The sequence below is a fragment of the Hemitrygon akajei genome, chromosome 31 (assembly GCF_048418815.1).
Source record: "Hemitrygon akajei chromosome 31, sHemAka1.3, whole genome shotgun sequence".
NCBI classification, from domain to species: Eukaryota; Metazoa; Chordata; class Chondrichthyes; order Myliobatiformes; family Dasyatidae; genus Hemitrygon; species Hemitrygon akajei.
This window is the reverse complement of record NC_133154.1, coordinates 11706001-11733294: the sequence shown is the minus strand read 5'-3', so window position 1 is coordinate 11733294 and position 27294 is coordinate 11706001. Positions and strand designations below refer to the sequence as shown.

At 43.7% G+C, this 27294-nt stretch overlaps 1 protein-coding gene across 3 annotated transcripts in view; it reads left to right on the top strand.

The window, feature by feature from the left end:
* The window catches only part of LOC140719120 (CCR4-NOT transcription complex subunit 3-like), a 131737-nt gene extending 121869 nt beyond the window's left edge, over positions 1 to 9868 (top strand). For all 3 annotated transcript variants that reach the window (XM_073033511.1, XM_073033509.1, XM_073033510.1), the window contains 5 exons: positions 2093 to 2195; positions 3776 to 3974; positions 5536 to 5668; positions 7984 to 8109; positions 9462 to 9868. In XM_073033511.1, the coding sequence (XP_072889612.1) occupies positions 2093 to 2195; positions 3776 to 3974; positions 5536 to 5668; positions 7984 to 8109; positions 9462 to 9560 (660 nt within the window). In that variant the 3' untranslated portion in view covers positions 9561 to 9868. The remainder of the gene's footprint in view (positions 1 to 2092; positions 2196 to 3775; positions 3975 to 5535; positions 5669 to 7983; positions 8110 to 9461) is intronic.
* The last annotated feature ends 17426 nt before the right edge of the window (positions 9869 to 27294 follow it).

Here is a 27294-nt window from a genome sequence, read left to right as displayed (position 1 = left end):
GGTTTCCCTTCCTCCACCCGTATCTCGTCCATTTCCTGGACGTCCACATGCACCCTTTCTTCCAGCCTCCTTAACAGGTATAGAGTTCTTCTTGTACTCACCTACCACCCCATATGCTTCCATAGCCAACACATTATTCTCCGCACTTCTGCCATCTTCAATGGGATTCTACCACCAACCCTATCAGTACTCCCCCTCCCCCCGCCTCCCACTTTCTGTGGGTTTTGCTCCCTCTGTAATTACCTTGTCTGTTCATCCCTCCCCACTAATCTCCTTTCTGACACATGCCCCTGCAAGCGAGAGAAATGCTACACCTGCCCCTTCACCACCTCCCTCACCTCCATACTTGGGGCCCTGAAGTCCTTCGTGCTAAGGCAATACCTCACCTGCAAATCTTTTGGTGTCATTTATTATATCTGGAGCTCCCAATGTGGCCTTCTGAACTTTGGTGAGACCCAATGCGAAATGGGGGAACACTTTGTCGAGCACTTCCTCTTTGTCTGCCAAAACTGGAATTTCCTGGTGACAGTTTAAATTTCTATCCCCATTCCTGTTGCAACATGTGGGTCCATGTTGTGCTGCAATGAAGCAACACTTCATTCTGTCCAGGTAGCTCCCAACCTGATGGCATGAACATCAATTTCTCCTACGGGTAATTTTTCTCTTTTTTTTCGCCCCCTTCCCCCATTCCTCTTCTATTCCCCACTCTGGCCTTTTACCTTTTTTTTGCCATCCCCTGGTGCCCCTCCTTTCCTTTCTCCTATGGTCCACTTTTCTCTCCTATCAGATTTCCTTCTCCAGCCCTTTACCTTTCCCACCCATTTGCCTGCACCTATCACCCTCTACTAGCAGTTGGGGTTCCCAGCCTGGGGTCCATGGGCCCCTTGCTTAATGATATTGGCCCATGGCATAAAAAAGGTTGGGAACTCCTGTTATCTAGCTTGTCTCCGTTACCCTCCCCTACCACCTTATTTTGGCATATTTCCCCCTACCTTTCCAGTCCTGATGAAGGATCTCAGCCTGAAATGTTGACTGTTTATTTCCATAGATGCTGCCTGATCTGCTGAGTTCCTGCAGGATTTTGTGTGTGTTGTTCTGGATTTACAGTATCTGCAATATCTTTTGTGCTTACAGTGTTGTTTAGGGACTTCCAAAGTGGGTTTATCTGCTATATTGCCAATCAGGGTGCAGAACCTTGGGCTTGGTTTACTGAAGACTTCTCATGCCAATAAGATGATGTCCTAGCTAAGTGTTTGCTGCAGAGAACATTATAGTTGTACTATATCTGTGAGGACTCAAATAAAATTTGATAAGATTTTGTTTGAAAGGCTAAGAACTGTTGGTTAGAATGTTCTGGCTGTTTACGTCACAATCTGTACTGCAGAAAGGGTAGCAGTTTGAAGGTAAACTCCAGTTTGCGCTGAATTTGGACTAGGAATTTCCTAATGACTATCAGCGAGCCTTTTGCAGAAAAGGGTTATTCTTCCTAATGGTTTGGTTTTTTTCTATCTTTTTCCATGGGGTAAGTTAGTTTTTTTTAAATTTGAGCATATGAATCTTTTAACCCTTTCCTACTACTACACCCAACTCTTGTTTTCAATATTCTGACCTGCTCATTGTGAGAATTACTGAGTATGCTTATATTACAGTTCTTGAAATCTATTATCTCAGCAAAATGTACACTGTCATTGTCATACTTTGCTCTTTAGCTTTAGAGCTGTTTGCTCATTAAAGCTATCGTCACCAACTTGTTAGCGCTTTCACCTGAGTCAGAAGGTTTTAGATTCAAGTTCATTTGCAGATTTTTGGATATAATCTAGGCTGATGTGCTATTGGTATGCTGTTGCAGGCGATGTCTTTAAAAAGACATTAAACCAATGGCCATCAACCTGGCATACAAGGCCCTGGGAGCACATTTCAAAGCCCAGGGAAATCCTAGCTGATGATATTCCCTCAGTAAAGATCTGATCAGTTCTATTTAAATTGCTCTTGGTGTGTGCAAAAAGTCATTAAGATGATGCATTGTGTACTGGGTAAATATTTGAGAAGTCTTTGTCTTTGTGTTAACATTATTTGATTTCTGTACATTCAGCAGGCTCCAGAGGCACTGAGCTCTTTGAAAAGTATGGCGGAACGAGCAGCTGTGAGTGCAGGATTGGAAGAGCAAGTCCAGTCTTTGCATTTGAATGAGAGGGGTAAGTACCTGCATACACACATCGCTGGGAAGGGATTGAAAAATTTTAATGTACTTACAACTGTATCTCATCTTAATATCGGTACCAGAAGCTTTCCTTCCAGGATAGGCTAGCAAAGATTGCTTCCACAAGTTAGCTGGCCCTTCCCAGGGTCAGATTTGATGTATGGTAATCGTCCTCTTCACCCAGCCTGGTACAGAGGTGAAAACTGACCAGAGTTCCATCTAGTAACTGTCCAGTTATTTATCTTGGCATATAGATGTACTTGATGTACCTCAGCAGGGGTCAGGGAGAAGGAAACCCAGTGAAGTTTTGTAGCCTGTGCAAAGTGTTGACCAAGAGTAGAAAACCCTATAGATAGGAACTCTCTGGGTTAAAATCTCATTGGCAACAGAAAATCGAGGGGAGCAGTATTTGCTGTGTGTCAGCCTGGCCTAACTGGCATATTCCTATTATATGCCAGAGATGTCAGGGGTAAATTTTTTACGCAGAGTGGTGAGTGCGTGGAATGGGCTGCCGGCAACGGTGGTAGAGGCGGATACGATAGGGTCTTTTAAGAGACTCCTGGACAGGTACACGGAGCTCAGAAAAATAGAGGGCTATGGGTAACCCTAGGTAATTTCTAAGGTAAGGACATGTTCGGCACAGCTTTGTGGGCCAAAGGGCCCGTATTGTGCTGTAGGTTTTCTATGTTTCTATGGCCATAGCTAGATCATTCTCTGCTGGGTAGTCCTCCAATCTATATTTGAAAGAGGAAAAGTTTTTCTTAAACTCGCTGAACTGTCGATCAAAGTGGTCTTTAATTATCTGAGCATACAACACTGTGCACAAGTCTTAGACGTATATATAGCTGGGTGTCTAAGACTTTTGCACAGTACTGTATCGAACAACAAGAAACTAGAATCAAAAGGACTAATGGCATGGCAACAAAGTGATCAAGTGGCTCATTTGAGGGGAGATGTTCACTACTGTTTTTGCAAGTGTTTAAATACATTTTCCATTGGAAAATACCCAACATTTATTTTGCTCAAGGTTTTATCCTAACCACATAATAAATAATACCCAGCACCTAAAATATTGTGGAAATTCCACAGTTGAGAAATAGCACACTTAAATTTGCAACGCAAGAGGTTCTTAATCATTGTGCATTCAGTGATTCACGTCCTACAAATTTGACTCCATTTCGGGGCAAACTTGAATATAATTCACATTCAACTGAGCCTCTGTCTTGCATTTCTATTGGTCATTTCAGATGCATGCTGATTGGAGTCAGCTAGCTTTTAAGATGAGCTCTGCCTTGTGTAGGAAATCAGTTTTAAATGTCCATTATCATTCAGTTAATAGTCTAGCAGCATGTTATAACCCTTGTTCATTCAGCACTGATTTATATGTTTTGATAACTGAAGTTTGAACTTTTGTACTCAAAGATGATTATTTTGAGTTGATCTGACCATCCATAGTCAGCAGAGCTGGCTCCGGTTATCCCTGTATTAATTGTAAGTCACCCCGAAGAGGTGGATGAAGTTATATAGCTGTTTCTATTTAATGTGTGTTAAAATTGATATTTATCTTTCCCCCAGTTCTCCTCAGCACCCCATCATCACAGAGCAATTCGATGACATCTAACGTTCCACAAACAACAGAGGTTCATCTCCAGCCTATGCTGGGTGTGTGCCCACTCAGCCCAGTACATCTTTCCAAGGACCAAGAATATCAGCTGCACATGGTGGAATCAGCGTGGCTACACATGCCGCACCCATCAGACTCTGAGAGGATACGGTCAGTGGCCACTCGTAGACGATAAAACCAGGGAGAAAACTGAAAGATTAACACAGATGTAGGAGTATGTTAAGACACTCCTACGTCTACTGTCACCTTGTGTCTATACAATCAGTCTTATGTATATAAGGCCACACTCAGCGGTTACTTAGATAGAACATAGAATATTACAGCACAGTACTGGCCCTTTGGCCCACAGTATTGTGCCAACCCTTAAACCATGCCTCTCATATAACCCTCCACCTTAAATTCCTCCATATACCTGTCTAGTAGTCTCTTAAATTTCACTAGTGCATCTGCCTCAACCACTGACTCAGGCAGTGCATTCCACGCACCAACCACTCTCTGAGTGAAAAACCTTCCTCTATTATCCACCTTGAACTTTACACCCCTTAAAGCCGTGTCCTCTTGTATTGAGCAGTGGTGCCCTGGGGAAGAGGCGCTAGCTGTCCACTCTATCGATTCCTCTTATATCTTGTATACCTCTACCATGTTTCTCCTGTATCGACACTCTCCTGTAGAATGTCAATAACGAATCTTGAGTGGAAACAATGAATGATGCTTCAGACTTGCTATATCTTGCATGTAGATCCCGGTAGGTCAGTTCATTTACCAGCAATGGCTTTATAAAGTAGCTGGAACTACCCAGCAGATCAGGCAGTATCTGGAGAGTGGATTAACATTTCTCACCTCAACCATATTAGTGAAATCAGATTCCTTTAATTGTTAATGGCTTCCAGTGAAGCTAGGTTACATATTCCTGGTATCACTGAAGGTAAAGCTATAGAACAACTTTAAGTAACTGGAAAACCTGCTTCATATGTTTGGTTTATATTGGAAATGTATTCTGTTTAAGTAAATCCATAGTCAACCAGCTGGGAATACTGTTTTGGTAGATGCTCTAATGTTCCTGGTAGGTGGACCTAGAAGTATTAATCCAACAAGTCAAATATGGTCCAAGGACTATGGTATTATGGCAGAAAATCGCTTGGTTTCTTGAACTGAAATGTTATGAGATTTTATTTTTTTAGGCCAACGAGGCTGACAGTATCTTGAGCAAGTTGTCATGGTTTGTGATATGGGGCAGGTGACGTGTATTTAACTGTGGTTAAATGTTACAACTATATGCAGGTGCATAAAGGTGGTGTCTGCGTGCTGTGGGATTTCAGCTGTTAAGTTTGGAGACGCTGATTGTCGTTCATTTTGTCTTCCTACGTTCTGCATTTGATCACTGATCAACTGCAGACCTAACGTAGAAAATGACCGACAAGGGGCTTCTAAGGCAGGTTTCTGGATGGTTTGTTCTTGTGTTGCTACGGGCACATAACAAAGGCCTGAGCTGGGTGCAGAGAGGGATATGTACCTCCCTGTTTAATCTAGTAATATACACCTTGGCCTTGATCGCCCAGTGTTCTGATAATGTTATTAAACTTAGAATGTTTAAGGTATTGTCCTAATCTGTATTTTTTAAATATTTTCATAAGTTAGCATTGGTAAATCCATTCCTGGGTGTTACATTGTTTCTGAAGAAAATGTTCTTTTTTTTTATTTTTCCCTACAGACACTACCTCCCTCGTAATCCATGTCCTACACCGCCTTATCACCATCAGGTACCCCCTGTCCATTCGGACACACTGGAATTCTATCAACGGTTGTCCACTGAAACACTCTTCTTTATTTTCTACTACTTAGAGGTGAGTATTAACAAGTTTATAAAGAGTTACACCATACAGAAACAAGCCTCTTGGCTCAACTCGTTCATGCCAGTTAAGATCTAAGCTAATCCCATCCTTGAGCTCACTTGATCCACAAAGGGTAGTGGGCATTGCAAGAATTTTGCTCTATATTTGTATCCTTGCATTGGACCATTAGAGTTGTTTGAGTGGGGCTCCAAATTAAAGTGCAGTTCTTTGATTTTAAGGTGTGAGGCATGTTGTGGTTCACCTAGCCTTTCACAGGAGGGATGATTGATTGGAAGGAAATCCTATAACCTATGCACTTACAAAATAAATCACTTCCTTTGAGGGGAGGGCAGAAAACTGGTTAATAAAAGAATGGTTCTATCTCTACAACATCATTCCTGGCTTGGAAAGTGTGTCAAGTATGTGTCCCACAGCTGTGCCTGTGAGTAGCATTCTAGACATCCATGCTCTGCCAGGTAGAATGTATTTGAATGGTTTGCCTTGTCTCTTGTTCCCTATATTGAACTCTGGGTACTGTAACTTGGGAAAAGGTGTCACAAACATCTGTTATGCTACATGCTATAATGTTCTGTACATGCCCTTGGGCACAGCTCATGGGTTCTTCAAGGTCAAGATTAGTGCAGAGGTTTCTGCTAGAATGGAAGTTTCTCATGCAGTGGGGAACTTTTTAAACATGGAACTTTTTGGCCTATTGCATTTGCACTAAAGGGCTCTGATCACATTTTTCCTTCCCATCAATAGACTAGAAATATTTTGCAGGCTATGTGTTGGGAATATACCATACCATGTCACTTGAGCCAGCTGGTCTGGGGAATAATTTGTAGTGTGTGACAGCTCTGAACTGGCTATACAGAGAATAGTTCCATGGCCTGTGACTGGCCACTTTTAATGCTGAGTGTAATGCGCTACATTCCTGCATTTAGGAAACACAAATTCTCAAATGTACAGTACATGGAAACTTTCCATTCTTGCAACAGGTATTGAGTTCCCCTCAATGGTTGGAGTTTTCAGAAGCGGCCTTTTCATATATTTTTATATTTCATATGCAGTGAAAAAACATCTCCCATATTCTGAGGTTGATGTGATTATTGGATTATATATTGGTTTCCTTCAGTGTTTTGGTGTTTTCTTTCTTGTGGTCAATTGGCAGATGGGTGACCTGTTAATTTTTGTGTGTGGGGGGTGAGTTTGGGGCTTTGGTGCTACTGTCGCTGTTCTTTTCTGTGAGTGAGGGGGTCGGGATTCTTATGTGTAGAAGATCATTTTGGTGGATGTTTTTTGCTGAGCGCGAGGGGGTGGAGGGATTTTGAAGTCTGCAAGTTTTGGTCTTTATGCCAGTTAATGTCTTTCATCAATTCCCATGGTCTTTCTGTATTTAATGGCTATCTGGAGAAGACAAATATCCTCCATGTATTGTACATGCATACTTCGACGATAAAATGAACCTTTTGAAGGATCAAGATTTATACAGTTTTTCACTACCTTTTTGCATTATAATTTTTTAATGTATACAGTACTTATTGTAATTTTTATTACTATGCATTTCTGTGTACTGCTACTGCAAAACAGCAAGTTTCACGACATATACCGATGATATTAAACCTGATTCTGGTTTGTACTGAGGCAGTTGTACAGTCTGAAAGTACTGCAGAGCCACTGGACTCTAGGGAGCTGGAGGAAAAGGGGATATCCAAGCTTCAGCTTCTCTGTTTAAGAAGTATAACTGGGCTATTGTCTCCTGATAAAAATCTTGCTGACAGTTAAGCCCTCATACCTTGACAAGGAAGTATACAATTCAGGAGGATTCAGCATCTTTGGAGGAAATAGTTAAGAAAAGATGGGGAGATGAGAATAACAGAGTCTAAGCTTATTAGCTGAGATCACCTTCGCTTAGTTTATAAGGAAATCCAGCAGGTTTCCAAAGGTACAACACATTTGACAAAGTAGGATAAAGCTGAATACTTAAGCCAGCATAGTAACTCGATAACAGATTAACCACACAAAATGCAGGAGGAACTTGGCATCTATGAAAATGAACAAACAGTTGATATTTCAGGCCGAGACCCTTCATGGGTAACAGATTTCTGGAAGGGAAGGGAGGAAGGTTATTTTAAGAGTTTCATTGTTGGAAAGGACAGTAGACAGATTGCATAATAAAGTGAATGAGATGCTTGAGGGTGTAGAAGTAATTGGAGAATGCAGTCTGAGCTGACACAGCAGGTGGCTCAAATAGCTGCTTTTACTCTGTGATTCTGTGAGCTATTCTTGCTCTGCTTTCTTACAATTATCTTTCTCCCTTTAAACAGGGGACCAAGTCCCAGTATTTGGCTGCTAAAGCTTTGAAGAAACAGTCCTGGAGGTTCCACACCAAGTACATGATGTGGTTTCAGAGACACGAAGAGCCAAAAACAATCACAGATGAATACGAACAGGTACGGATGGATCTGATCAGCATTCTCAGTCTACTGATGAATTAATTTCTCATCCTTTGTAGGTTGGGACACCTGGAATCAGTCCTGGGCAGTCAATCAAGTATAATAGAATTCCAATCTGCCAATTTCATGACTTCTAGTGCTAATGGATGTGATTCATATTTTGCAACACACCTTCAGTTCACTTATTTTCAAAGATGTTACACAATGCCACATTAGCATCTCCAGCGAACTCAGTGGGAGTGTGGGGAATGGGGGCCAGGAGTCAAGTCAACCAATTATGAGCACTCTGTCACTTGTGACCGTTGACAAATGTAAAGGAAACTGGCTGGCTTTGCAGCAGTTTGCATTTTTGTTCATAATTTAAGTTCAGAAAGGTGAAATCATTAGAGCAAATAAGGTTGGGTTGATTTAATGGTGTTTAAAATGGGGAGCTTTGGATACAGTGGATAGAAATTGTTTCCACTGCCAGGAAAGTTGCAAAGAGCAGATTCTTCGAGACAACTGAGGATCTGCATTACCCAGGACATGCCCTCTACTCATTGCTACTATCAAGGAGGAGGTATAGGAACCTGACATTTCAGGAATATTGCCCTCAGCATCCAGCATCCATTTTTTAACAGGCTTTTATGCATCGAGTTGCTGCCACATGATGAGATAGTTGCATTAACAATGCAGGTGTCCCTAATGTAGGCCTCCGTTAGTCTTGATAGACCATGGATTTGCGCCTTGGAACAAGCCTGGGCAAAGTTTTTTTTTGGCAGCCCAAGCTGCAAGTCTCCCCTCTCTACGCCACCGATGTTGTCCAAGGGAAGGACGACCCATACAGCTTGGCACCGGTGTCGTCACAGAGCGATGTGTGGTTAAGTGCCTTGCTCAAGGACACACACGCAGCCTCAGCCAAGGCTCGAACTAGCGACCTTCAGATCATTAGATCAACACCTTAACCACTTGGCCATGTACCATTTGTCCCTAATAAAGTGGCCACTGACTGTAGGGAAGAGTTTGAAGTTTCACACTGAAAGTAACAGTGGAAAGAGGAGATTCAAGTAGATTTTAGTGGCTTTTACAGTGTAATATATTAGGTGCAGTCCATTGCTTTTGTGTGTGTGAATTGAATCTGATATACTTAATGCACTGGGCTGCCTTGCATTGTCTAAAGTCCAACCTTGGTATTACTGGCTGGAATTATGCTTGTGGGTGGGGATAATCAGTACTCTTAAATGGAAAAGGAATTAGATGTTAACTGTGGTACTTCCAGTTGCAAATTAAGGAAATAATTTTAGGAACTGATCTGAAAATGGTGCTATAAATTTGTTTATATCTGACATGCCTTTCCTTCTGACCCACAGGGAACATACATTTACTTTGACTATGAGAAATGGGGCCAGAGAAAGAAGGAAGGCTTCACATTTGAATACAGATACTTGGAGGACAGGGACCTGCAGTAACCAGGAAGTATACACCCAGTGCCAGGGTGGGGAAGTGCTCCCCACACCACTGACTGAACCTCAGTAATCCAGAATCAGGCTTGCAGTCTGAACACATAACTGTTCTTGGAAGAGAGCTTTGTTTAGAGACCTTGTACAATTTTGAGGAAAAAAAAGAAGAAATCAAAAAAATGTTGTACATCATGTATTTTGTTCTAACCTGTGCATAAGATATTGTATTGGAAAATACTTTGTCAGGAATCTGTACAGTTCTGCGTTTAAAAAGCAGCTAGTGCTTGTATGAAAAAATAAAACATTTTTCATGTATACCTGATGGTTACTTTGTGCTATTCTTGGAGTTTCCTTGTTTGCCACTAAGTAATATTCTGATTATCCAGCACCCTTGGGACTTTGGACTACCAGAGTTTCTGGACTATTGAATGTAATTCATTAATACCCAAATCCTTATTTCACTCTTTGTCCCCTGCATATTACAAGCATAACTCTCCACTGAGCCCAGTGAATTCAAGTGGAGCAGGAAACGTACAAGTATTCTGGGGCCAGAGCATATTTGTACCCAAGAGCCTGACACTTGGTATTCCGAAAACCCACAATCTGAGCCCCTGGTTCCTGCCACAACCCCACTTGCACTTGGACCTTTGGTTCACAGTCTGAATTAATGTGATAAAGATGCTGGTCCATCGGGTTTTCCAAATAATTGGATTTTAGTTGATCGGTGTTTAGTAGTAGGTCATTTCAGTGTGACCAAGTGTAATTTGGTGAAAGGGTTTCTAACTATGTGATTTCTCATGGAACGTTTTCTGTGCATTACCCTTTGTTCTCATCTCAAGTGTTCATTCATGTTACAAGATGCTGGAATGAAATTCAACCGAGCAGCAGATGAGGGCCCCCCCCCCCCCCACCCCCAACACCTCTGAGCTTGTATTTAACAAACCATCAAGCATCAGTTAGGAGTAAAAATGTGAAATCCTTTTAAACATTGTGGGAAGAAGGGAGCAAACTGCTGGCATCAGACATTGTAGCTTGTGGCCATAGCAAGAGACACTAAGGGAAGCAGGCATGTGGGCTCACCACCATATATAATGCAGAACAGTACAGCTCAGAAGTAGGTCTTTCAGCCCACAATGCCAAATTAAGCTGAGTTTCCTCGTCTGTACTTGATTCATAAGATATAGGAACAGAACTAGGCCATTTGACACATTGAGTCTGCTCTGCCATTCCATCATGGCTGATCCATTTCCCTCTTAGCCCCAATTAACTTCTCAACGCATCTGCCACTTCTTTGCCCCTTCTCCTTTCTAAGTCTTTCTGTAGCCTATCTGCTTTGTCAAAGCTACCTGTCCCTCCACTTATCTTTGTATCGCTCACAAAGCCATCAATCCTGTCATCCAAATCTTTGACGTATAACATAAGAAATGGTCCCAACGGAATGCCACGAGTCACTGGCAGACAATCAGAAAAGGCTTCCTTTATTTCCTCTCTTTGTCTCCTGCCAATCTGCCAATGCTCTACCCACGGTAGTGTCTGTCCTGTAATACCAGGGACTCTTGTTAAGCAGCCTCACGTGTGGCACCTTGTCAAAGGCCTTCTGAAAATCCAAGTACACAACATCCACCCTCTCTCTATCTTGCTTGTTATTTTCTTAAGGAGTCCAACATCCTTGCTTATTCAAGTGTGCCTATCTAAGTATCACACCATTTCTTTGTCATTAGTGGGACAAAACTCTGGAATATGCCACCTAATGATAAACTGAGAGTACCTTCCTAGTGAGGGTTCACGATGTCTCACCACTACTTGGGAAATGAGTGCTGGGCTTGCCAGAGCATAATATTCTGTAAATCGAGCTATAGGTTATAATAATTGCTCCATAGGAAATTACCACAAGGACAATGGATTGCCCATTAGCCACACCCACAGCTGGTTCTCCATGTAATCTTGTGCCTGTACATAAAGTTACACACAAAAGGATGGAGCAAGTTAGCAAACAAGGCAACATCAATGGGGGCAAATGGACAGTTGATATATTCTCCACTGATGCTGCCTTGCCTGCTGAGTTCCTCATCTCCTTTGTGTATTTCTCCAGATTTGCAGATCCTCCAGCCTGTTTGTGAAGATTGAGAAGAGCACAGTAAGTCTCCCACATCAGAAAATTCTCTCACCTCTTCAATCTATCAAAGCCCCTCATAATATGAAACTTGCATAAATCTCACTTGGCTTTATCCAGTTCAAAGCACGTCCTGTGCTCGGTCTCTTGGGTCGGCATGTGGATGAAAGTAGAACGGAGGGCAAAATAGGAGGGAAGGGTTAGATTGATATCGGAATAGGTTAAAAGATCGGCAGAACCCTGTGGGCCAAAGGGTCTGACATATGCTGTACCATGTTCAATCGCAATAATGAACGTGTTATTTTTACTCATATCGATAGTACAGCCGAGGTCAGTTTTTGTCTACCATGTTTCCCTTTAGATTCTGTGGCCAGGCCATTTGAGAGAGCAGTGAAGAGTTAATCACATTCCTGCGGGTCTGGAATTGAAACATCAGACCGGAATGGATGACTGAATTCCTCAACACTTGGTGAACTGGACAACCTCCAAGCCGTTAATGGGGTACTCAAAGCTGAATTCAAGTTATAACTGCTTAATTGTGCCCTGACCTGTATTTTATATAAGTACATTATTTTTATTCGTAACCACTGCCCTTACATTAAACACAAAATTCCTTTGCATTATAACCGTCTTATTAAATAATAACCCTTAATGTAAAATGTTACCATACTGCACTGTGCCTGAACTTCCCACTAACCTGCTGTTTAGTCCTTCCTATCATCATTATTCTTTTGTGTTCTCAGAAACTTTAGTAATGTTTCCTCAGGCAGTCTATAATAACACAAAGTAACACATACAGAATGCTGAGGAACTCAACAGGTCAGGGAGCATCTGAGACCCTTCATCAACACTGTTTATTGTCCTGAAGAACTGTCTGGGCCCGAAATGTTGGCTGTTTACTCCTCTCCTTAGATGCTGCCTGACCTGCTGAGTTTCTCCATCATTTTGTAGCATCTGCAGAATCTTTTGTGTCTACATAACACAGACAGGTGAACTCTAGTTGGAATAGATTTACAACCTGAGCCGCACCCATTTGCCCCAAGTCTTGTTTCCCGTCTTCATGTGATATCTGAGCTACACTTATTGGATCGGGATCAAAGAAATTAAGCCTGCTTAGTTGATGTTCATTATGGCTTGTTGTAATTGCAGCTGAACGTGCTTGTGTTTGAAACTACGAAGAGCTTTGAACCACGTGTTGATGATGCCTGTTTCTAGCTTCACTATATTACGTAGCTATCTTAACTTCCCTAGCACACTTCCACACTCCATAAGCCTGCAGTTGCCTAGAACTGCAGTCTGTCTCCTCACCATTTTTCCAAAGAATTCTCATCCTTTTCAAGTTCCATCATGGCCTCAGTCTCTGTAATCCCCAACATCCTGATATCTGCACTCAAATTCTGTCCTCTTGATCATGGCTCCCCGTTTAGCCTTTTTTAAAGATTAGCTTTACTTGTCACATGTACGTTGAAGCATACAATGGAATGTGTCATTTGTGTCAATGACCAACAAAGTCCGAACATGTGCTTGGGGGCAGCCCGCAAATGTCACCAGCATAGCATCCTCACAACTGACTAACCCTAACCTGTATATCTTTGGAATGTAGGAGGAAATTGGAGCATGCAGAGGAAACCCACAAAGTCAGGGGGGATAACTCCTTACAAACAGTGGTGGGAATTCAACCCCGATTGTTGTCTGTTGACAATTGAATACTGTTATGATAACTGTTCCCACTGTGCTGCCATTAGCTGTCAGGGGCCTCACCTCGGACATTTCCACTTCTCAAATTCTCAAAAGCACTCTGTGAAAACCATATCTTTGATTAGGATTACAGACATCTGCCTTGGGATCTCCAAATGTTTGTAACACTCCTGTGAACTAAACATTATTAGAGATTCTATGCTACTATATTTTACTTTATTTTTAATTACTTACCACAAATCAAACTTGATTGATACTCTTGACAGGATGCACATTTAAGTCTCCAGTGGAATATTCCCCCCACCAAAAGAAATGATTAGGTTTGTTAATAACTTCTGTGTAATCTGATTTTTTTTTTCAGTTTTTAAATAGTCTTCTTGGTTAAAATTATCCCTTTTCATTCAAAGTTTAGTAAAAAATCTTTTAATTTTTAACCTTTAACCATATATAGAGCTCTGAATGAACAAGTCCAAACAAACTTAACTTCCCACTTCACCTGTAGCTCCGTTGCGGTTGACAACATGAGGAGCAGGGTGTTGTTTTCAGACTTCAATGTTGAGACTGCATTTCACCAACGTGCAAAATCCACCTGGAGTTTTTGAGCAGGGTCTCCTATCTTGTTGGTTCATCTGAGACCAGGAGAGGCTGCTTGAAAGAGTGTTGAAAGTAAATTCTGTAATCGGGGTACATGTGTGTCACCACATACAACCTGCGGGCATACTCAGAGAATCTATAGAATAGTAACTGTAAACAGGATCAGTGAAAGATCAACTAGAGTGCAGAAGGCAACAAAATGTGCAAATGTAAATATAAATAAATAGCAATAAATAATGAGAACATGAAATAACAAGATAAAGAGTCCTTAAAGTGAGATCATTGGTTGTGGGAACATCTCAATGGATGGGCAAGGGAGTGTAGTTATCACCCTTTGTTCAAGAGGCTGATGGTTGAGGGGTAGTAACTGTTCTTGAACCTGGTGGTGCAAGTCCCGAGGCTCCTGTACCTCCAGTGAGAAGAGAGCATGGCCTGGGAGAAAAGAACGAGTGTGGAAGGCAGCTGAGGTTTCGCTCTGCAAGCTGTGTACCCAGATGAATGGCTGGTCACTATGTTATCTCAGCACACTGTGTTGAGCGTGTGTGTGTGATTAGCATGCCAATTCAATGGGCTGAGAAATGAATGGTATGTTTTCTGTTACAGTAAGTCTGTTAATACATTTCAGCTATTTGTGTCTGGATTCATTCAGGAAAGAGAATAATTATTGCTTTGCTCTAAAATGAATGAATTAAATATGGAAGCAATCCTTCGATGAATTAATGATGAACCACTTGTACATTCTTTCTCATTCATTACTTTAGAAAAGATTCTGCCCGTTACCAGAAATCTCAATTCCTAGACTTGGTGATTGTAAAAAGACCATAGAGTACATGTCACCACATACAATTTTGCAATTCTTCTTCCTGCAAAACAGTAACTGATTTACTAAGTATGCCTGCAAGAAAAAGAATCTCAGAAAAAGAATGTTGACATATATGTACTCTGATAATAAATTTTACTTAGAACTTTGAAAAGACAGATTCCAGTGAGTTTAGTCTTGCCACAAGTGGATATCAATGAACGTAAAGTCTGATGTAATCATGCGCTATTGTATAAACAACTTGGTCTCTGACTAACTCCTCCCAACCCAGATACCAGTGAGAGATGATGATGGAGCAAATCAGTTGAAACCAGATGGGAACCAGGCGGATTGTGAGCAATTTATAAGGAATGCGTTATCCTGGTGAATTGTAATCTTTTTGATATACTAAATAGTTCCTGGGTGAATAAAGTTGTATCTACCTCATCATGTTCTTCTTTGGGAGTCCCTCGAGATTTCGAATGACGCACTCCACTTAAAGACATAAGACATAGGAGCAGAATTGTGGCATTTGACATATTGAGTCTGCTCTGCCATTCAACAATGGCTGATTTATTATTCCTCTCAATCCCATTCTCCTACCTTTCCCCTAACCGTTGACATCCTGACTAATCACGAATCTATCAGCCTCAGCCTCCACAACCATATGTGGCAATGAATTCCACAGACTTACCACTCGTTGCCTAAAAACAATTTCCCTCATTTCTGCTTTAAGTGGATGTTCCTCTCTTCTAGGGATCCCCAACCTGGGGTCCACAGTTGGTAAGGGTCCACGGCATAAAAAAGGATGGGGAACCCCTGCTCTATTCTGAGGCTGTGCTCTCTGGTCCTAGACTCACCCAGGATTGAAACCGTCCACTCTATCTAGGCCTTTCAATATTCGATAGGTTTCAATGAGCGTCCTTCTCACTCTTCCGTGAATAGTGTAAGTGGTGACCGATGGGGGAAGGAGTGTAGATAGATAGATAGATAGATAGATAGATACTTTATTCATCCCCAAGGGGAAATTCAATGTTCCTCCAGTATGATATCACATAAACACAAGACAGACCAAGACTAACTGACCAAAAAAACCACATAATTATAACATACAGTTACAACAGTGCAAAGCAATACCATAATTTGATAAGAGCAGACCATGGGCACGGTAAAAAAAAGTCTCAAAGTCCCAGATAGCCCATCATCTCACGCAGATGGCAGAAGGAAGAAACCTCCAACGTGGCAACTGTGAGTCCGTCCGAAAACTTCCGACAACTTCGTGCCTCCGACCAGCCCTCCGACACCGAGCACCGAGCACCATCTCTGCCGAGTGCTTCAACCCCGGCTCCGGCCACCAAGCAACAGGCAAAGCCGAGGATTCGGGGCCTTCCTCTCTGGAGATCTCTCCGATCGCTCAGTAGCAGCGTCAGCAGCACAGGCATGTCAGAAGTTTCGCCAGATGTTCCTCCGTGCTTCACACATCCGTCTCAATCAAATCAGGATTGTGCACGGCCCCTACTTACAGATAACGGATATTCCTTACTGGAGTGGCCGCTGCGCCCTGCGTTGTCGCGCCGCCATCTTGATGGTAGGCCGTTTACAAGGTAGTCTGTTCTACTGATGCAGAGTCTGTGTGGTCCCAGTGTTTAGTCTTAAAGTTCTTAGTGCTCTAGTCTATGTGGTCACTGCAGAGGTCCCCAAGAATCAGTGGGGATTCTTTCATCAAGAAAGGACTACAACAGTGAACAGCAGATACCTGGGAGTGTTGTAGAACAGGGGGACCTTGGTTCATGGTTCACCCTTAAAGTGGAGTCGCAGGTGGACAGCGTGGTGAAGGAGGGCTTTGGGCACGTTGACCTTTATCACTGGGTCTAGAAGCTGGGTGCCTCGGTTCGGTGCCCCGCGCTCCTGATATATAGGCACCTTGGATGGAAGGGAACAGGTTGCTTGGAGGATCTGCTGGTGGCCTTACACTGTCCTAGGTGGTGGACAGTTGAGGGCTTTGCCAGGGCTGACTGCCTGTCCCTCTTCCGGGGAAACGTTCATCCCCAGGTGTCCTTGGAGAAGGAGCATGTGGTCATGGTGGGTCCAGTGGGGGAATTTCAGGAACAGTGGGCCTTCCAGAGAATTGATTGTTTTATAGACAGTAATAATCATATTTTAATTTGAATTTGTTCACTGTAAATACTTGACATTTGTATTTTGTGTATTTTTGTGTGAATAAACTTTTGTAGTTTTGTAAAAGAAAAGGAAAGATGCCATGAAGCTATTAAGAATGCAGAAAAGATTTACGAGAATGTTGCTATAAAGGGGCAAATATAGGGTGAAAGGACTTGGTCTTTCTCCCAGGGATAAACTACAGGGAGTAGGTTTAAGGTGAGTGGGGAAAGATCTAATATGCACATGAGGGGCAATCTTTTTACACCAAAGATGGTACATACGTCAAGTGGCCACTGTATTAGGTACAGCTGCTCATTAGTGCAAGCATCTAATCATGTGGCAACAACTCAATGCTTAGAAGCATGCAGGCACGGTCAAGAGGTTCAGTTGTTGTTCAGACCAAACATCGGAATGGGGAAGAAATGTGATCTAAGTGACTTTGACCACGTTGGTGTCAGATGGGGTGGTTTGAGGATCTCTGAAACTGCTGATTGTGATGGTATTCTTGAGTCTCCTCCCAGAACGTCCATGATTGATGGTAGTGAAAGCTGAGAGGAAGCTCGATGAAGGAAGCCCTGAACACCACCAGAGATGGAGGACCTTCATTGCTGCCTTAAACGTCAGCGGAGAAACAGGCAGTAAGCCAGTAAGTTTAACCTACCAACCTACTCATCTTTGGAGATGGGTGGAAAATGGACCACATGGTCATGGGGAGAACGTACAAACTCCTTACAGATAGTAGCAGAATTGAACCACGGTTGCCCGCACTGAAATAGCATTACACTAACCACTATGCTGTCATACCGCCATCATCATCGTTACGTGCTGTGTCGTACGATGTGGGCGATCATGCTCCCATGACCAATGTTGTTCTTGGCAAATTTTTCTACAGAAGAGATTTGCCATTCCCTTCTCGTGGGCAGTGCCTTTACAAGATGGGTGACCCCAACCATTATGAATACCCTTCAGGGATTATCTGCCTGGCGTCAGTGGTCGCATAACCAGGATTTGTGATGTGCACCGGCTGCTCATACGACCATCCACCATCAAGGGTCATGGCTTCACGTGACCCTGATCTGGGGGGTGGGGGGTGTGCTAAGCAGTGCTCCACCTTGCCCCGGGGTGACCTGCAGGCTAGCGGAGGGAAGGAGCGCCTTACACCTCCTTTGGTGGAGACATGTCTCCACCCTGCCACTCAATATGGTGCCACAAAAGACTAAATAACAGAGAACGCAATATTACAGAGAGTAGAGTTATTCCTTGCTCTAAAGGGAATTGAGAAATAGATTTGAGGTCAGACTTCCCTGCCATTGGGCAGCTAGAGAGCTCTTTGATGATCGTTAGCAAGAATTAAAATAATTAAAATAAGCCAATTTTATATCTCAGACCTGAATTTACATAAATGATAGGTGTAATTTTAACTAAGCGCAGAGAGAAAATGAAATAAGTTTATTTAATCCATTTGAATATTATATCTAAATCAAAAACTTTGGAACCTGGAATCCCATTTATGAAATGGGAACTCATCCTGAATCAGCAGAAACCAGACTGAGATTACTCAAATACCCAGCTTTTATAATTTATGTTATAGGCACAATTTAATATTAAAGGTTTCTTTTGAAAAAAAACAATGGGATAGATTAAAGCAGGGAAGACAACTCTTGGTATATTTTGTGTAGCGCCTGTGATTCCATTGGTTTATGTTCCTTTCTTGTAGCAGAATTGTTGCTCACTGGCGCAGTCTGCTGTCAAAGGCCCGCTACTGCAGCAGCAAATTAAATACACAGCATACCCTAATCCAACCACCTTTCAAAACCAGTCTGTACAGTCTGATGGCGGGATAAAGTGTTTATTTATCTAACCAGAAGTCCTTGTTATTTGCAAAGGGCAACTTCTATGGCCAAAGTTTGTCTCAGATAATTATGAAGTCACGAGATACCGCAGATGTTGAAATCTAGAACAGCTAACTGAATTGAATTGAATTGACTTTACTACTTACATCCTTCATATACATGAGGAGTAAAAATCTTTACGTCTCCCTCTAAATGTGCAATTTATAGTCATTTATAATAAATAGTACGTACAACAGGACACTCAATATAACTTAGAAATAAATTGTATCAGTATGAATTAATCAGTCTGATGGCCTGGTGGAAGAAGCTGTCCCGGAGCCTGTTGGTCCTGGCTTTTATGCTACCTTCTCCAGGATGGTAACAGCTGGAACAGTTTGTGGTTGGGGTGGTTCGGGTCACCAGTGATCCTTTGGACCCTTTTTACACACCTGTCTCTGTAAATGTCCTGAATAGTGGGAAGTTCACATCTTCAGATGTGCTGGGCTGTCCGCACCACTCTCTGCAGAGTCCTGCGATTGAGGGAAGTACAGTTCCTATGCCAGGCAGTGATGCAGCCAGTCAGAATGCTCTCAATTGTGCCCCTGTAGAAAGTTCTTAGGATTTGGGGGTCCACACCAAACTTCTTCAACCATCTGAGGTGAAAGAGGCGCTGTTGTGTTTTTTTCACCACACAGCCAATATGTACAGACCACGTAAGATCCTTGGTGATGTGGATGCCGAGGAACTTAAAGCTGTTTACCCTCTCCACCCCAGATCCATTGATATCAATAGGGGTTAGCCTGTCTCCATTCCTCCTGTAATCCACAACCAGCTCCTTTGTTTTTGCGACATTGAGGGAGAGATTGTTTTCTTGACACCACTGTGTCAGGGTGATGACTTCTTCTCTGTAGGCTGACTCATTATTATTTGAGATAAGGCCAATCAATGAAGTATCGTCAGCAAATTTAATTAGCAGATTGGAGCTGTGGGTGGCAACACAGTCATGGGTATACAGAGAGTAAAGGAGAGGGCTAAAGACACAGCCTTGAGGGGCACCTGTGTTGAGTGTCAGTGGGGCAGAGGTGAGGGAGCCCACTCTTACCATCTGCTGGTGATCTGACAGGAAGTCCAGGATCCAGCTGCATAAGGCAGGGTGAAGGCCGAGGTCTCTGAGCTTCTTGGTGTTGAATGCTGAACTGTAGTCAAGAACAGCATTCTCATATAAGCATCCTTCTCCAGATGTGTAAGGACGGTGTGTAGAGCTGTGACTATTGTGTCATCTGTCGATCGGTTGTGTCAGTAGGTGAACTGTAGGGGGTCCAGATTGGGTGGTAGCAAATGTAGTCCTTGACCAGCCTCTCAAAGCATTTGCTTATTATTGAGGTGAGTGCAATAGGACGCCAGTTGTTCAGAGGCACTCTACACTGGAAGAGGGAGAGATTAAAAATTTCTGTAAACATACCTGCCAGTTGTGCTGCCCACATCCTGAGTTTCTACCCTATGATGCTGTCTGGTCCTGTGGCCTTGCGACTGTCCACTCGTTGGAAACACCAGCGTACTTCAGCCTCAGAGGTGACCAAGGTGCAGGTCACCTCGGCCGCTCTCCTCGGGGCTCAGTGTTGGCGACATCCAACCGAGCGTAAAAAAGACTTAGCTGATCTGGGAGAGAGGCAGCGATGTCGGAAATGCCACTGCGTTTACCCACTGTATCTACCCACCGCGAACCTACTGATGAATTCAGTGGGTTCAAAGTTCAAAATAAATTTATTATCAAAGTACATTCATGTTGTCATATACAACCCTGAGATTCATTTTCTTGCAGGCATACCCAATAAATCCATGATAGAATAATAATCAGAATAGAATCAATGAAAGACCGCACAATGTGGGTGTTCAACCAACAAACTCTGCAAATACAACACGAGAGAGAAATAATAATCATAAATAAATAAGCAATAAATATCGAGAACATGAGATGACGAGTCCTTGAAAGTAAGATCCATAGGCTCAGGGAGTACTTTAAAGATGGGCAAGTGAAGTTTTCCCCTGATGGTTGAGGGGTAATAACCAGGTGCTGTGAGTCCTGAGGCTCCTGTACCTCTTCCTGATGGCAGCAGTGAGAAGAGAGCTTGTCAAGAGTGGTGGGGTCCCTGATGATGGATGCTGCTTTCCTGTGGTGATGCTGTGTAGATGTGCTCAATGCATCAGGGAGCATCTGTGGAGGAAAGTGGGCAGTCAATGTTTTGGGTCAAAATCCTTCATCTGGACTGGAAGAAGGGAAACGGAAAGTATAAAGAGGTGGGTGGGGGGAGGAGGTTTACAAGAATGATCCTGGGAATGAATGGGTTAATGTACGAGGAGCGTTTGATGGCTCTGAGGTTGTACTTGCTGGAGTTTAGAAGAATGATGGGGGATCTGATTGAAACCTACCAAATATTGAAAGGCCCAGATAGGCTGGACCTGGAGAGGATGTTTCCAATAGTGGGAGAGCCTAGAACCAGAGAGCACAGCCTCAGAATAGAAGGTCGCTCGGCAGAAGACAAGCTGTATTGTGCTCAACTTGCAGATTCCTGCTGCACTCACGGACTCAGAGTGAGGACTTTTTTTGTGTGTTGTATTTTACTGATATCTTACATGTGTTTGCTATCTTGTACGTGCTACGTGTGTTTTCTGCTGCGTGTGACTGTTGGTACCGGGTTTTGTGCCTTGGCCCCGGAGTAATGTTGTCTCATTTGGCTGTATTTGTGGATATTTATGTATGGCTGAATAACAATTAAACTTGAATTGAATTGAAATTGATCAGAGAGGTTCAAATTAGCAAGGTTATGCTTGGATTGGTTACAGTTCTGTCCTGATATGTTAGTTTCTCCCAAAATAATATACAATATGTTCCTTGAGTGCACTGTTCAAGCAGCCAGTGATCAACAGGAACCTGTGTCAGTTAAAGAAACAGCAGGCATGCCTTGTAAACTCAGGCACAAGCACGTGTGAAAACCTAACAACAGGAGATTGGTCTCCACCATTCAGCTGGGTCACAGCCTAGCCCGGCCGTTCCCTTCTCGGAAGGACTGGATTTTAATGAATGCAAAAAAAAAAGGTGATTTTCTTTTAAATATTTATTTGGTGCAGTTTAGCTTTGCTGTTAAATTGTCGTAACATTGCAGCTTTTATTTGCAGTTGCTAGAAGCTAGTGAGCACTGCCAGTTCTTCTTCCTCTTCTATTTACAGCAATTTAGATGCAGTGAGGCACATTACTGCCCTCTGCAGGATGTGCAATTAATTACAAAATTTCAAGAAACTCAAATTCTCAAATATAAACTAGTCTCGTGTAGAAACAGAATAATAAATTTTTCAATCAGATGGTGGTTCTGGTGGCCAGACAAAGATTTAATAGAAAAACAAAGCACATTTAAGTCAGACAGCCTCTTGAACAATATTCTTCTTTCAATTTTATATCGATTATAACTTAGCAAAACATGCTGAACTGTCTCTGGACTACCACAGTCACATAATCTAGTTGGATGTCTTCCTATTATCTTTAAGTAATAGTTTAGCCCACAATGCCCCAACCTAGTCTTGTTAATTTCACCGTATCTCTATGATTTAAAGAGTAACAGTCTGAGACCTTTTTAACTAGAAGGTGACTAGAAAAGAAATGCCTTCCCTTTAATTCATTTTTCCAATCTTCTTGCCATTTCTTCTCTATGCCTTTTTTTAATCCTACTTCTCAATTCTGCTCTGCCCAGGGGTATTCTAATTCCTACTTGCCCGCTCTGTGAGGAAGACTTTGCAATGCCATCCACAAGTTAATTTCCCTCCACCCCCTCATGCCCAGGCATCCATGTAAATCTAACTTCACAACCCATCTTCCCTACTCTAAACGAAACCAAGAGGATCTCAATGACTATGTCAGGACGAGCTTTTGATTTATTCCCTTTTATAGCCTCTAAGGCAGCAGCAGAACCCGAACAGATGATAACCCTGCATGGTCGAGAGTCTTCTATCCACCATAAGGCCCAGAGGATTGCTAAAAAAAGTACTGCCACTTACTTACCAGTCTCCCATTTAATTAGGTAACCAGATGGAACTGGTTAAGTCAAGTGTCTGTCAGCTGACTCAGGATTTGTGGCATCAAGGAATGTAAGTCTGGGACATCTAGACTGTGGATTTTGGTGAGTTCATGACCTTAGTGGGAAAGAAACAACAAAACAGCCAGAGTCAAGTTTAATATTGTGGTGAACTACATATACCAGTGTGGTTTGCTCCCAACAGACCCCTGCTGACTGCTCCTGTGGCTCCTCCCACAAACCCCTGTATAAAGGCAAATGAGGCCTGAGGCCGGCCCTCATTCTCCAGGATGTTGTGTTGTTCATTCTTCCAGTCAATAAAATTGATGCACCATCAATAACTCACTCTGAGACGTAAGAAGTGAGATATCAGCTTTTATTGACTGGAAGAATGAACAACACAACATCCTGGAGAATGAGGGCCGGCCTCAGGCCTCAATCGCCTTTATACAGGGGTTTGTGGGAGGAGCCACAGGAGCAGTCAGCAGGGGTCTGTTGGGAGCAAACCACCCTTCCCTCCACCGACCGCAATGTCTATTTTCTCAGTATTATTGACGAGTACTCGCGGTTCCCCTTTGCCATTCCCTGCCCCGACACCTCTACCGCTTCCGTCATAAAAGCCCTGCGCCAGCTCTTCACTCTGTTCGGATATCCCTGCTATATCCACAGTGATAGAGGGTCCGCCTTTATGAGTGACGAGCTGCGCCGGTACCTGCTAGCTAGGGGCATTGCTACTAGTCGGACCACGAGTTACAATCCCCTGGGGAATGGACAGGTGGAGAGGGAGAATGCCACGGTGTGGAAGGCCACACTTTTAGCCCTTAAGTCAAAAGGGTTGCCGGTCTCTCGATGGCAGGAGGTCCTCCCTGAGGCTCTCCACTCTATCCGCTCCCTGTTATGTACGTCCACCAATGCCACCCCTCACGAACGCCTATTCTCTTTTCCCAGGAAGTCTGTCACTGGGACCACCCTACCAGTTTGGCTGATGTCCCCGGGGCCAGTGCTGCTCCGAAAACATGTGAGGAGTAATAAATACTCCCCGCTGGTCGAGAGGGTTCACCTTCTGCATGCTAACCCCCAGTATGCCTACGTGGTCTTGCCTGATGGGCGGGAGGACACGGTCTCTGTCCGCGACCTGGCGCCCGCAGGAGCAGCAGACCACTACCCCGAACACTCCACGGTAACTATGAACCCTGTACCCGAGGTGACACCGCGCACACCGTGCCCAGCACAGACTCCTCACGACACTCATGTACCAGACACCTCGTACGCGTATAGTCCGGACGCCTCGCACATATGTGAGGGATCACTGACACCTCCAGTTAGGCCAGAACCAGCACAACCTCCGTCTCCTGAGCTATCACCACCTCCGGCATCTATGCAATCACCACCTCCGGCACCTGTGCAATCACAGCCGGAACTATGCAACCACCTGATAGACTTAACCTGTAAATATACTTGTAAGAAACTTTGCCACCTGGGGACTCTTTTCCAACAAAGGGGGGGGGGGGTGAATGTGGTGAACTACATATACCAGTGTGGTTTGCTCCCAACAGACCCCTGCTGACTGCTCCTGTGGCTCCTCTCACAAACCCCTGAATAAAGGCGAATGAGGCCTGAGGCCGGCCCTCATTCTCCAGGATGTTGTGTTGTTCATTCTTCCAGTCAATAAAAGCCGATATCTCACTTCTTACGTCTCAGAGTGAGTTATTGATGGTGCATCAAATATCACTGATGTACAGTACTGTGCAAAAGTCTTTGGCACACACACAGTATATAGCTCAGGTGCCGGAGACTCTCGCACAGTACTGTACTTGCCAACCTGGAGCGGAGAGTGAGTTTGGCAGGAGCAAAGGATGTTGGGAACGGTGAGGGTGAAGCACCGTGGGAGGGGTGTGGGACAGGGGGCAGAGGAGCACTAAAGGGCGGCGGGTTGGACACACCCAGCCCTGATACAGCGGGCAAGGTCATTTGATTCCAAACAATTGATCATTACAGAATGTCTCTCTGGTTCTCCCCACTCCCTCCCCTCTTCCCGTCCTCTTTTCCCAATCATGATTCCCCTCTCCCTGCCCCCTTCCCACTCTCAGTCCACAATAGAGACCCATATCAAAATCAAGTTTATCAGCACTCACATATGTCGTGAAATTTGTTTTTTATGCAGCAACAGTACAGTGCAATATATAAAATGACTACAGTATTATGCAGAAATATTAAGCACACTAGGTAGGCCTCCGTTAGTCTTGATAGACCATGGATTTGTGCCTTGGAAAGTTTCCAGGTTTTTTTTAATGGAAGACCTGCAGTTGCCCAAGCTGCAAGTCTCCCCTCTCCACGCCACCGATGTTGTCTAAGGGAAGGGCATTAGGACCCATACAGCTTGGCACCGCTGTCGTCGCAGAGCAATGTGTGGCTCAAGGACACACACGCAGCCTCAGCCAAGGCTCAAACTAGCGACCTTCAGATAACTAGACAAACACCTTAACCACTTGGTCACGCGCCAACACACTAGCTCTATATATATATATATATATATATGTCTTTTGTAAAGTACTTTATATCATGAAAGTTGTTTTCTTGTGGCAGGAAGAGGGACTCATGGTTGTGAAAAGGGGGCACTATCTAATCCAACCAATTGTTTGGAATCAAATCCACCTTGCCTGGTGTCTCAAGCTGAGGTTGTCAGCACCCATGCCACCTCCTGACACTGACACTCCTCTGCCACCCCTCCCACACCGCTCCACCCTCACCATATCCAACATCCACATTGACAGATAGAATGTGGTAGTAGTCCTATAGTCTCGATAGACCATGGATTTGCGCCTTGGAAAGTTTCTAGGACAAGGTTTTTTTTTATGGGAGACCGGCAGTGCCCAAGCTGCAGGCCTTCAACTCTCCACGCCACCGATGTTGTCCAAGGGAAGGGCACTAGGACCCAAGCAGCTTGGCACCGGTGTCATCGCAGAGCAATGTGTGTTTAAGTGCCTTGCTCAAGGACACACACGCGGCCTCAGCCAAGGCTCAAACTAGTGACCTTCAGATCAACAAACGCACACCTTAACCACTTGGTCACGTGCCAACACACTAGCTGTATATATCTATATATGTCTTTTGTAAAGTACTTTATATCATGAAAGTTGTTTTCTTGTGGCAGCTATACAATGCAAGACTTTATAAAAATTATAATTTACAATAAGAAATATATATATTATATTTCTTATTGAAATTTGTACACTCAGTGGCCACTTTATTAGATACACCTGTACACCTGCTCATTAATGCAAATATCTAATCAGCCAATCAGGTGCCAGCAACTCAAGGCATAAAAACATGCAGACATGGTCAGGAGGTTCAGTTGTTGTTCAGACCAAACATCAGAGTGGGGAGGAAATGTGATCTAAGTGACGTTGACCGTGGAGTGATTGTTGGTTTGGTATCTCAGAATCTCTTGGGATTTTCACGCACAACAGTCTCAGGAGTTTACAGAGAATGGCACGAGAAACAAAAACCATCCAGTGAGCAGCAGTTCTGTGGGAAATGAGAGAGGTCAGAGGAGAATGGCCAGATTGGTTCAAGCCGACAGAAAGGTGACTAACTCAAATAACCAGGCATTACAGCAGTGTTGTGCAGAAGAGCATCTCTGAATTGCTCTTGTTGAAGCAAGCCCACATCTGTGCTGACTCATTCTAGCATAGTGCAGAGACATCCTCTCCCTTCTCTCCTGCCCTTCGTAAATCTGCAGAGACTGCCCCGAACTTCCACCACGGAGCTATCTGCTCCCATTGTTGTGGATCGGCAGGCACCTGTTGATAGTGAGGTTGCTGCCGAGGGAGATGATGTTTCCAAAACAGCCAGCCCTGCCCAGCCCAGCCTCCCGCATCGCTCTCCCCAGCTGCTCGTGGCTGAGTAAACAGCTCCCAGCCTGCGCCTGTTTCCAGGGTCACCAGCTCTCACTGGAGATGCCCCTGGAGTCTTCACCACATCCCCTCAACACTTATTGCCAGAGTCGTCAATCCTCCTGGCCAATTAAACACGCTGCATGCCCGCAGCTCATTATCTGATTGGGTGGTTCCTGGTAGACTGTTAAATAGCTCCCACCCTCCAAACCGCCTTCTAAGTAGCAGAAGGAACCATCAAAGGAAAATGTGATAACCACCTCCCACGATCTGTGGTGATGTAATGGAATCCCTCGATTGTTACTGCTCCCATTCGGAAGTGATTTTCACAATCTAGTCAATTTACAACTCTCATGAGCTTATATACCTCTGACGAAGGGTCTCGGCCCGAAACGTCAACACTGCTTCTTCCTATAGATGCTGCCTGGCCTGCTGCGTTCCGCCAGCATTTTGTGTGCGTTCCCTCACATCTTACTTGAACCTACCCTCCTCATATTCAATACGTGCCCTCTGGTATTAGACATTTCAACCCTTGGAAACAGATACTGTCTACTCCGTCTATGCCTCTCATAATCTTATAAACC